Source organism: Nothobranchius furzeri, chromosome 10, assembly GCF_043380555.1.
Source record: "Nothobranchius furzeri strain GRZ-AD chromosome 10, NfurGRZ-RIMD1, whole genome shotgun sequence".
In the NCBI taxonomy this organism is placed as follows: domain Eukaryota; kingdom Metazoa; phylum Chordata; class Actinopteri; order Cyprinodontiformes; family Nothobranchiidae; genus Nothobranchius; species Nothobranchius furzeri.
In genome coordinates, this window is record NC_091750.1 from 70,566,169 (window position 1) to 70,578,115 (window position 11,947).

General features: G+C 40.2%; 1 protein-coding gene across 1 annotated transcript; it reads left to right on the top strand.

Moving 5' to 3' along the window:
* Positions 1 to 378: 378 nt before the first annotated feature.
* Positions 379 to 9,527, top strand: LOC139072052 (mucin-2-like). The gene is made up of 12 exons (XM_070555242.1): positions 379 to 471; positions 4,458 to 4,494; positions 4,919 to 5,035; positions 5,202 to 6,320; positions 6,447 to 6,548; positions 6,648 to 6,815; positions 6,904 to 7,020; positions 7,191 to 7,736; positions 7,848 to 8,999; positions 9,126 to 9,227; positions 9,327 to 9,436; positions 9,522 to 9,527. The coding sequence occupies exons 1-12, from the start codon at positions 379 to 381 to the stop codon at positions 9,525 to 9,527; spliced, it is 3,669 nt and encodes a 1,222-aa protein (XP_070411343.1).
* Positions 9,528 to 11,947: the final 2,420 nt, after the last annotated feature.

Below are 11,947 nucleotides of genomic sequence, written 5' to 3' on the forward strand. Positions count from 1 at the left end.
TTAATTATTGTGAGGCAGCGGCCACTCCTGGAGGCGCAACAGTAATAAATGTGACAAACGAAGCCGTGAAGCAGCTTTTCAGCATTCCAGGTGAGTAAAAGCTATATGAAGGTAGATGTATCATCTCACCGTGTAACTGAGAGCATTCTTCCATAATTACTTTAATAATCACCATTAAGATAATTACAGTAGCAGTTTTGTACTTGGAGTAAAACATTCTCTTCTAGTCACCTAGAGACATTAATCAAGCAGAAGGAAACGTGACCAACTGAAATCCTGTTTAGCATTACATGATAGAAATCATCGCTGATATTTTATGTCTCCCTTCATCAGTTTTTACTTAAAAAATCTAACAGAAAAAATAGAACAGTCGGAAACATGATCTCTTTGAACACTTTTGTCAATAGCCACAGCGTCATCCCCAAATACCGTAAATCCTCTAACATTGGCCTCTATTCAATTGACAACCGGGTATCACATTTTGGCCGGTGTCGGAGTCGGCGGAGGTGAATAATGGCTGGTTTTTTATTGTGGCCAGGTGGAATGTGGTAACAAGCAAGTAACAAGCAAGGGGGGGTGTCATCCGTCTCACTTTTGATTTGCCGGTGACAGACCGCGAGGGTAACTTTAACCATGGCAGGTGTGGAGACGAAGGGGAGGCGAAAATTTGATATCAAGTTCAAAGAGAACGTGCTGATTATGCTGCAGAACACTCTGGAGAGCAATAGGGGTTGTATGAACTAGTCACTAGTCGACTTCACTATAGTGACTTTTTATGCCTGTCATCGACTAGTCGCTGTCACATGATAATGACCGGCAAGATGCAGTCCACGGAAAAGACAGCAGCCTGCTGTCAGCAGGTGACAAGCTCCTGCGCGCCTGGAAGCAACGTGCTGTGCTAGAGCGTCGGTACCGACACCCGCCGCAAAACGGACATTTAACCAAATTGTGATATTTACCCTCTTGCAATTTAACCTTCCCCTCACCCCCATCCTAACCTTAACCAGCTTGCGCATGCAAAGCTCTGATTGTTGACACGCTCCAGACATCTGCGTCCTGAGCATGGCCACAATAACATTATCAAATTAGGTGTCGCCACCTCAAAAACTAATTTAACAAGGGATCGTTCATGTCGGCTAATTTCCTTTAATGCAGGGGTCGGCAACCTGTTCCCATCAAAGAGCCATTATAACCCCTTTCCCACAGTAAAGAAAACACTGGGAGCCACAGCAGCCGCGGCGTTGTGGGCGGGGCCTACCCTCACACAGCAGAGCGCTGCTCACAACAGGTGACAACAGCCAGTACTGGTCGCTCGTGTACGTCAAAGTTATCTTTCATAAGAAGATAATCAATAAAACGATTTATATAAAACGGATCCAGAAGTTGTAGCCCGTCTCTGCCTACAATATTTTGATATTTTTCACCCTGTTGGTGGTTTTACTGAGCAGGTGCCACTTTTGTCATACGTTTCTTTTTAAAACATGTTTAGACTGTTCAGAATACAAATCCAGGCTCTGTCACGTTTGATTGTTGTAATTAAACTTTGTAGGTAGGGAAGGTCAGAAAAGCATCCGATCAATTTGTTTTTCCCTCGTTTACAGTTACGGAGACAACGGTGCAGTGTGCCTGGCTCTGGTGTTAATCAAGTTTAATTTTATCTCTTTGTAACAATTTTCACAAGAAAACAGAACAGTTAAAAGCAGGGCTTGTGTTGACCGGACAGTTCCCGTATTTGACCGTTTATTTTGACGGAGAAAGAATAGAAAGAATTACCCCGACGCATGCAGACAAACTGACATTTTATTCGTTTTGCACATCGCAGATGTAGCTAAATCACTCAAGAAAAGATTTCCTTCTGAACATCTGAGCTGGACAATGCTCAGCGCAGCTCACTGTCAGCGCGTACATAAGATGCACAGCGAGCTGAAGATGAGGAGATTGGCTTGGAACGTGTCGCAGAAACAGAGCGCATGCGGGAAGATTCCTCCGACTGAAGCAAGTGTTTTCCAAACCCTGTCTCTCAGAGAGACTTGTCACTTAGAAAATGTTCCCTGATTATGAAACTTTGGCTGAATAGCGCTTGTTCCTGTCTCCAATGTGGCGACACATCCAGGAGCCTGTCTGAGGAGAATCCCAGAATCTCACATCCTCTTCAGCTCAGAAAGCGCCGATATGATTACGCACAAGCGTGACGCGTCAACCCGGTCTCACAGTAAGACCGGGTTGGACCTGTTCAAGTTTACGCAGACAATCTTTACATTTAGAATTAGCTTACAGATGTAAAATTTATGCAGTAAAATATAAAGCATTTTATTTAAATATCCAGTCATTATTTTATTAGCACAGAGAGCCGCATCAGATGGATGGAAGAGCCGCGGGTTGCTGACCCCAGCTTTAATGTTTTCTGTCTTTTATTTGTGCCTGATGCGTTTTGCTGCTGTGGAGCGGAGAGCATCACCTTGTCCTACGGTGATGCACCTCACTGATGCGGCCGGCGAGCAGCACGCACTCCGCTGTTTTTGCGGTCGGTAGATCTTTTAGAACTGCAGTTCAAAGGTAACTCATAAGGTGAATATATATGAACCCAGGTAGCAGTTTCTCTTTAGGATTGAGAGGAGATGCAGGAAGATAATAAACAGGCAGGACAGAAAAATAGTCAAATAAAAACAAGTTAGTTTTTGTACCTGGTGGTTGCAACAAACAGACGCATTTGAAGGTAATCAGAAGTGAGGAACAGAAAATGAAATAATTATTTTAATGTTTAGAGCAGCAGGAACTCCGAGAGGCTGCAGGCGCACCAGTGAGTTTGCGGCAGCTGCGCAGGGGGACGGGGGAGAGGGCTGAAGCAGAAACTACCGTTGTTAAAAGAAATGTGTTTAACTCTAAAATGTGGGCACAATTTTAATTGTAAAAAACTCCAGCGAACCATTAGTTCATTTTGCTCAAATAGAAATTGAGGCATGCCTCTAATTCTGGCCCTCCTTCCAATAAAGGCCGGGAGCTTGATGAGCTTGAGTCAAATACAGGCCCAGGCCTGTATTAGAGGATTTACGGTAAAAATAATTTATAAAACATCATTTGTGAAATGCTGTTTTTCAAAGTGTTTTATCTTAAACTGTAAATTCCAAAAAAGTAGTTATTTTAACCCCCCCACCCCCAAAACATAAAAAAACATCAAGGGGGGTAAAATGTGACATTTTTACGTGAGCACGTAAACCTTCCCGCTTTAGAAAACTGTCACTTGTGTGACCTTGAAAGAAAACAAAAACTCAGTCACCACTAAGCTTTTGAAATTCAACCATTCCTGAAATGGTTTGTGCTACATTATAAATGTACAATCTGAATCAACAAAAACTACGTAAACAAATCAAGTACCTTGTTGAATGCTGATGAACTAACAGTTGTGTTTTTTCTTTTGAAGATGCCTAAACAAAAGTCAGCATAATGAGGCTAGGTAATTATCTGACCCATCCCAAACACTAACGCACACCCAGTGAATCAGTCCTCCATCAGTATAAAAACTGGAGTCAACATTGTGACACCTGGTATTAGTTTCAATGACCGGACTGCAGTGATGGCGTTGATATTTACTCTGATTCTCATCTGGGGGCTCTTCAGCTCAGGTAAATGACTTTTCCTAATGGTGTTTTATAATTGAACTATTACTAAAATAATTTTACAAGAATTTACAGGATAAGTAAAACATTTTCTAAAATATTTTTTTTATTTAATTTTACTTTTTTTTTAACTAACAAAATTATTTATTTATTTTAGGATGTCCTGGCAGGGATGAGAAACAGCAGTATGTAAAATAGCTAAATAACCCAGTATGAACAAGTGAAAGTGAGCTGATCACAGATGTTGTTAATATAAGAAGAGCAAGGGACTTGTGAAAGACCCTTGTGGAACCCCCTTTTGCAAAAAGATTGGCTCAGACATCAAACAATAAACAATCAGAATGTGTTGTGGGTATAACCATTAATTCAGCAAAAGCTTTAAAAAAAGATTGATTATATACCAGTGATCCACGCCTTAGTTAGGTCAATAAACAAAGCTAAGCAAAAATTTATATTTTTAATACGTTGAATTGACTTTAGAGTAACTTTAAATGTTCTATTCCCCACCCTGTATCCAGATTGGTTCCAAATGTTGTTTTTAAAGTTGCTGTTTGAAATGGACACACATTATTGACAATTTTGCTAGAACTGAGAGATTTGAAATGAGTTAATAATTGTTCATATCTGTGAAAATACCTTACTTAGGAAGGGGAGTGACTGCCTGTTTCCATAAAACAGAAAATGTAATTGAAGTAAATGATTAATTAAAACTGTCTGTCAATGGCAAATAGTGCAACTAATTGCTGTTAAAATGGATGCACAAAAAAGTCTTAAAGTACCATCACATGTGACTTCTGATTATATGTTAAAATTGTGTTTTTGTGCTTTTCCTCCTTTTAGCCTCAGCTCTGCAATGTTGGGCCGGCTCAGATCAGAAGTGTGCAACCACATCACAAAAAAAATGTGATTTAGAGACAATGTGCATTACTGCTTTGATTCAAGGTTCTTTTTATGTTATATATTACTTTAGATAAAATGGCAATTTCTGAAAATTTTTTGTCCATTTTTAAAACAAAAATAAAAAAACTTCTTCTGGACTCTACAGTCACTTCATCAGGAGCTACAGTAAACAAAATCTACAGAGATTGTGCACCATCCATCCTGTGTCAAAAGCCAGGCATTCAGCTATTTTCAGCCAACTTGGGTTTTTCAAGCGTACGTGCATCTGTAAAATGCTGCAACAATGACAACTGCAACTCACAAAATCTTCCCAGTACGTATGAATGCATAAAGTTTATAGATATAACTAAATTTCTGATTAATTCAAAACATTGTTGAATACTTCTTTTCTTGTGTTTTAGTGCCTGGATCTCAGTCATCCAACAAACTGCGGTGTATCGTTTGTGACCCCAAAACTTCCACATGCAACTCAACTGTTTCATGTTTAGGAGAGGAAAACAGCTGCTTGACAGCCACAGGTGTGTTTGCATGTTACAGGAATAGACAAGTCCAGACTATTTCTTCTTACTATGGAGTATAACAAAATAAAAATCACTGTTTAGAAATTAGAATAATTACATGTGAATGCTGTCTAACTTGTTTCCATAAAAAAGTGTTCTTGATGAAAATCATCGCTTTCCACAGTGAAACACGGATCCACAACCTACCCAGTGTGTGGCTGTGTAACTGAAAATACATGTGTAGCAGCTAAAGTCCTGCAAAGTCTACCATTCATGGAACAAGTTGGGAACATCACCAGTGGACCAGGTTGTTGTGGACAAAGTGAGTGTAACCAGCAAAAAACGACTGAAGCACGAATTTCAACAAGTGAAAAACGAGCCACTTCATCTGCTGCACCAACAACTGAAGAACTTACCAGCAGAAGTAAAGCACCAGACACCACAATTGAAGAGAGAGCAACAGTCTCTAAAGTACCAATAACTGAAAAGGTAAGACACAAACCTCCTAGACCAACAACGACAACTAAGGAACGAGCCACCACAACTGAAGTGCCAGAAACAAGCACTGATGCACCAGCCACTACAATTGATACACCAACAACTACCAGAGAACCTAGAACAACAACGAAAGCACCAACCACCACGGATAAACCAATAACCAAAATTCTAAGTTCAACAACCACACCAGAAGTTCCACCACCAAAAACTAAAGAACCTGCCTCAACTACCAGTGCACAGACAACAATTCAGGAAGCAACCACTGCGACTCGAACAACAACCAATACAACTGAAGTGCTAAAAACAGCAACTGAAGCATCAACCACAAGAATCACTGCACCAGCCACTACAACTGATGCACAAACAACAACTGAAGAAGCAACCACCACCTCTACAACACCAATCACAGCAACTGAAAAACCTTCCACAACAACTGACGCATCCACCTCAACCACTGAACCAGCAACGACAGCTAAAGGGCCAAAAACAACCACAGATGCACCAGCCAGTACAACCGTTACACCAACAACTACCGGAGAACCTAGCACCACAACTAAAGCACCAACCACTACTGAACGACCAATAAGTGAAATTCAAAGGTCTACCACTACACCAGAGGTTCCAACACCAAAAACTAAAGAACCAGCCTCAACAACCAGTGCACAGTCAACAATTCAGGAAGCAACCACCACAACTAGAACAACAAACACCACAACTGAAACAACTCCGTCAACAACTAAAAGACTAATTACAACAAAATTTGCAACAGCTACCACCACATTACGACCTACAACAGAACACAGAGGTATGTATTTTACTTGCAATTTTGTTTTTCTTTTTTCTACTATTTTGAGAAAAAAACTACAAAATATTGTTTAACACATGTAAACTCGTTGAAAGTAGCAGTTTCAAATGCTTTTTCTTTTTACAGGTGGCTCTTTGCATTGTATGGCCTGCACAGATGACAAGTGTGAAACCACATCAGAAAAGAAATGTGGCTCAGAGACAATGTGTGTTATTGCTTCCATTCAAGGTATGTTCCATTACAAGATGTTTTAGGCAAAAAGGTTGTTATTTTCTAATGTTTTGTCTGTTTTGAACAAAAATAACAAACTTCTTCTGGACTCTACAGCCACTTCATCAGGAACTACAGAAAACAAAATCTACAAAGATTGTGCACCATCCATCCTGTGTCAAAAGCCAGGCATTCAGCTATTTTCAGCCAACTTGGGTTTTTCAAGCGTACGTGCATCTGTAAAATGCTGCAACAATGACAACTGCAACTCACAAAATCTTCCCAGTACGTATGAATGCATAAAGTTTATAGATATAACTAAGTTTCTGATTAATTCAAAACATTGTTGAATACTTCTTTTCTTCTGTTTTAGTGCCTGGATCTCAGTCATCCAACAAACTGCGGTGTATCGTTTGTGACCCCGAAACTTCCACATGCAACTCAACTGTTTCATGTTTAGGAGAGGAAAACAGCTGCTTGACAGCCACAGGTGTGTTTGCATGTTACAGGAATAGACAAGTCCAGACTATTTCTTCTTACTATGGAGTATAACAAAATAAAAATCACTGTTTAGAAATTAGAATATTTACATGTGAATGCTGTCAAACTAACTTTTTTCTATAAAAAAGTGTTCTTGATGAAAATCATCGCTTTCCACAGTGAAACACGGATCCATAACTTACCCATTGTGTGGCTGTGTAACTGAAAATACATGTGTAGCAGCTAAAGTCCTGCAAAGTCTACCATTCATGGAACAAGTTGGGAACATCACCAGTGGACCAGGTTGTTGTGGACAAAGTGAGTGTAACCAGCAAAAATCGACTGAAGCACCAATTTCAACAAGTGAAAAACAAGCCACTTCAACTGCTGCACCAACAACTGAAGAACTTACCAGCAGAAGTAAAGCACCAGGCACCACAATTGAAGAGAGAGCAACAGTCTCTAAAGTACCAGTAACTGAAAAGGTAAGACCCAAAACTCCTAGACCAACAACGACAACTAAGGAAGAAGCCACCACAACTGAAGTGCCAGAAACAAGCACTGATGCACCAGCCACTACAATTGATACACCAACAACTACCAGAGAACCTAGAACAACAACGAAAGCACCAACCACCACGGATAAACCAATAACCGAAATTCTAAGTTCAACAACCACACCAGAAGTTCCACCATCAAAAACAAAAGAACCTGCCTCAACTACCAGTGCACAGACAACAATTCAGGAAGCAACCACTGCGACTTGAACAACAACCAATACAACTGAAGTGCTAAAAACAGCAACTGAAGCATCAACCACAAGAACCACTGCACCAGCCACTACAACTGATGCACAAACAACAACTGAAGAAGCAACCACCACCTCTACAACACCAATCACCCCAACTGAAAAACCTTCCACAACAACTGACGCACCCACCTCAACCACTGAACCAGCAACGACAACTAAAGGGCCAAAAACAACCACAGATGCACCAGCCACTAAAATCGATACACCAACAACTACCAGAGAACCTAGAACAACAACTAAAGCACCAACTACCACTGATAAACCAATAACCGAAATTCTAAGTTCAACCACCACACCAGAAGTTACAACACCAAAAACTAAAGAGCCAGCCTCAACAACCAGTGCACAGACAACAATTCAGGAAGCAACCACCGTGACTTTTACAACAACCATTACAACTGATGTGCCAAAAACAACAACTGAACCATCAACCACAAGAACCACTGCATCAGCCACTACAACTGATGCACAAATAACAACTGAAGAAGCAACCACCACCTCTACAACACCAATCACTGCAACTGAAAAACCTTCCACAACAACTGACGCACCCACCTCAACCACTGAACCAGCAACAACAACTAAAGGGCCAAAACCAACCACAGATGCACCAGCCACTACAACCATTACACCAACAACTACCGGAGAACCTAGCACCACAACGAAAGTACCAACCACCACTGATAAACCAATAACCGAAATTCTAAGTTCATCAACGACACCAGAAGTTACAACACAAAAAACTAAAGAGCCAGCCTCAACAACCAGTGCACAGACAACAATTCAGGAAGCAACCACCGTGACTCGAACAACAACCAATACAACTGAAGTGCTAAAAACAACAACTGAAGCATCAACCACAAGAACCACTGCACCAGCCACTACAACCGTTACACCAACAACTACCGGAGAACCTAGCACCACAACTAAAGCACCAACCACCACTGAACGACCAATAAGTGAAATTCAAAGGTCTACCACTACACCAGAGGTTCCAACACCAAAAACTAAAGAACCAGCCTCAACAACCAGTGCACAGTCAACAATTCAGGAAGCAACCACCACAACTAGAACAACAAACACCACAACTGAAACAACTCAGTCAACAACTAAAAGACTAATTACAACAAAATTTGCAACAGCTACCACCACATTACGACCTACAACAGAAATCAGAGGTATGTATTTCACTTGCAATCTGTTTTTTTCTTTTTTTACTATTTTGAGAAAAAAACTACAAAATATTGTTTAACACATGTAAACTCGTTGAAAGTAGCGGTTTCAAATGCTTTTACTTTTTACAGGTGGCTCTTTGCATTGTATGGCCTGCACAGATGACAAGTGTGAAACCACAACAGAAAAGAAATGTGGCTCAGAGACAATGTGTGTTATTGCTTCCATTCAAGGTATGTTTCATTACAAGATGTTTTAGGCAAAAAGGTTGTTATTTTCTAATGTTTTGTCTGTTTTGAACAAAAATAACAAACTTCTTCTGGACTCTACAGCCACTTCATCAGGAACTCCAGAAAACAAAATCTACAAAGATTGTGCACCATCCATCCTGTGTCAAAAGCCAGGCATTCAGCTTTTTTCAGCCAACTTGGGTTTTTCAAGCGTACGTGCATCTGTAAAATGCTGCAACAATGACAACTGCAACTCACAAAATCTTCCCAGTACGTATGAATGCATAATGTTTATAGATATGACTAAATTTCTGATTAATTCAAAACATTAATGAATACTTATTTTCTTGTGTTTTAGTGCCTGGATCTCAGTCATCCAACAAACTGCGGTGTATCGTTTGTGACCCCAAAACTTCCACATATAACTCAACTGTTTCATGTTTAGGAGAGGAAAACAGCTGCTTGACAGCCACAGGTGTGTTTGCATGTTACAGGAATAGACAAGTCCAGACTATTTCTTCTTACTATGGAGTATAACAAAATAAAAATCACTGTTTAGAAATTAGAATATTTACATGTGAATGCTGTCAAACTAACTTTTTTCTATAAAAAAGTGTTCTTGATGAAAATCATCGCTTTCCACAGTGAAACACGGATCCACAACTTACCCAGTGTGTGGCTGTGTAACTGAAAATACATGTGTAGCAGCTAAAGTCCTGCAAAGTCTACCATTCATGGAACAAGTTGGGAACATCACCAGTGGACCAGGTTGTTGTGGACAAAGTGAGTGTAACCAGCAAAAAACGACTGAAGCACCAATTTCAACAAGTGAAAAACGAGCCACTTCAACTGCTGCACCAACAACTGAAGAACTTACCAGCAGAAGTAAAGCACCAGACACCACAATTGAAGAGAGAGCAACTGTCTCTAAAGTACCAGTAACTGAAAAGGTAAGACCCAAAACTCCTAGACCAACAACGACAACTAAGGAACAAGCCACCACAACTGAAGTGCCAGAAATAAGCACTGATGCACCAGCCACTACAATTGATACACCAACAACTACCAGAGAACCTAGAACAACAACGAAAGCACCAACCACCACGGATAAACCAATAACCAAAATTCTAAGTTCAACATCCACACCAGAAGTTCCAACACCAAAAACTAAAGAACCTGCCTCAACTACCAGTGCACAGACAACAATTCAGGAAGCAACCACTGCGACTCGAACAACAACCAATACAACTGAAGTGCTAAAAACAGCAACTGAAGCATCAACCACAAGAATCACTGCACCAGCCACTACAACTGATGCACAAACAACAACTGAAGAAGCAACCAGCACCTCTACAACACCAATCACAGCAACTGAAAAACCTTCCACAACAACTGACGCATCCACCTCAACCACTGAACCAGCAACGACAGCTAAAGGGCCAAAAACAACCACAGATGCACTAGCCACTATAAACATTACACCAACAACTACCGGAGAACCTAGCACCACAACTAAAGCACCAACCACTACTGAACGACCAATAAGTGAAATTCAAAGGTCTACCACTACACCAGAGGTTCCAACACCAAAAACTAAAGAACCAGCCTCAACAACCAGTGCACAGTCAACAATTCAGGAAGCAACCACCACAACTAGAACAACAAACACCACAACTGAAACAACTCCGTCAACAACTAAAAGACTAATTACAACAAAATTTGCAACAGCTACCACCACATTACGACCTACAACAGAACACAGAGGTATGTATTTTACTTGCAATCATTTTTTTCTTTTTTTTACTATTTTGGGAAAAAAACTACAAAATATTGTTTAACACATGTAAACTCGTTGAAAGTAGCGGTTTCAACTGCTTTTTCTTTTTACAGGTGGCTCTTTGCATTGTATGGCCTGCACAGATGACAAGTGTGAAACCACATCAGAAAAGAAATGTGGCTCAGAGACAATGTGTGTTATTGCTTCCATTCAAGGTATGTTTCATTACAAGGATGTTTTAGGGCAAAAGGTTGTTATTTTCTAATATTTTGTCTGTTTTGAACAAAAGTAACAAACTTCTTCTGGACTCTACAGCCACTTCATCAGGAACTACAGAAAACAAAATCTACAGAGATTGTGCACCATCCATCCTGTGTCAAAAGCCAGGCATTCAGCTTTTTTCAGCCAACTTGGGTTTTTCAAGCGTACGTGCATCTGTAAAATGCTGCAACAATGACAACTGCAACTCACAAAATCTTCCCAGTACGTATGAATGCATAAAGTTTATAGATATAACTAAGTTTCTGATTAATTAAAACATTGTTGAATACTTCTTTTCTTGTGTTTTAGTGCCTGGATCTCAGTCATCCAACAAACTGCGGTGTATCGTTTGTGACCCCAAAAGTTCCACATGCAACTCAACTGTTTACTGTTTAGGAGAGGAAAACAGCTGCTTGACAGCCACAGGTGTGTTTGCATGTTACAGGAATAGACAAGTCCAGACTATTTCTTCTTACTATGGAGTATAACAAAATAAAAATCACTGTTTAGAAATTAGAATAATTACATGTGAATGCTGTCAAACTAACTTGTTTCTATAAAAAAGTGTTCTTGATGAAAATCATCGCTTTCCACAGTGAAACACGGATCCACAATTTACCCAGTGGGTGGCTGTGTAACTGAAAATACATGTGTAGCAGCTAAAGTCCTGCAAAGTCTACCATTC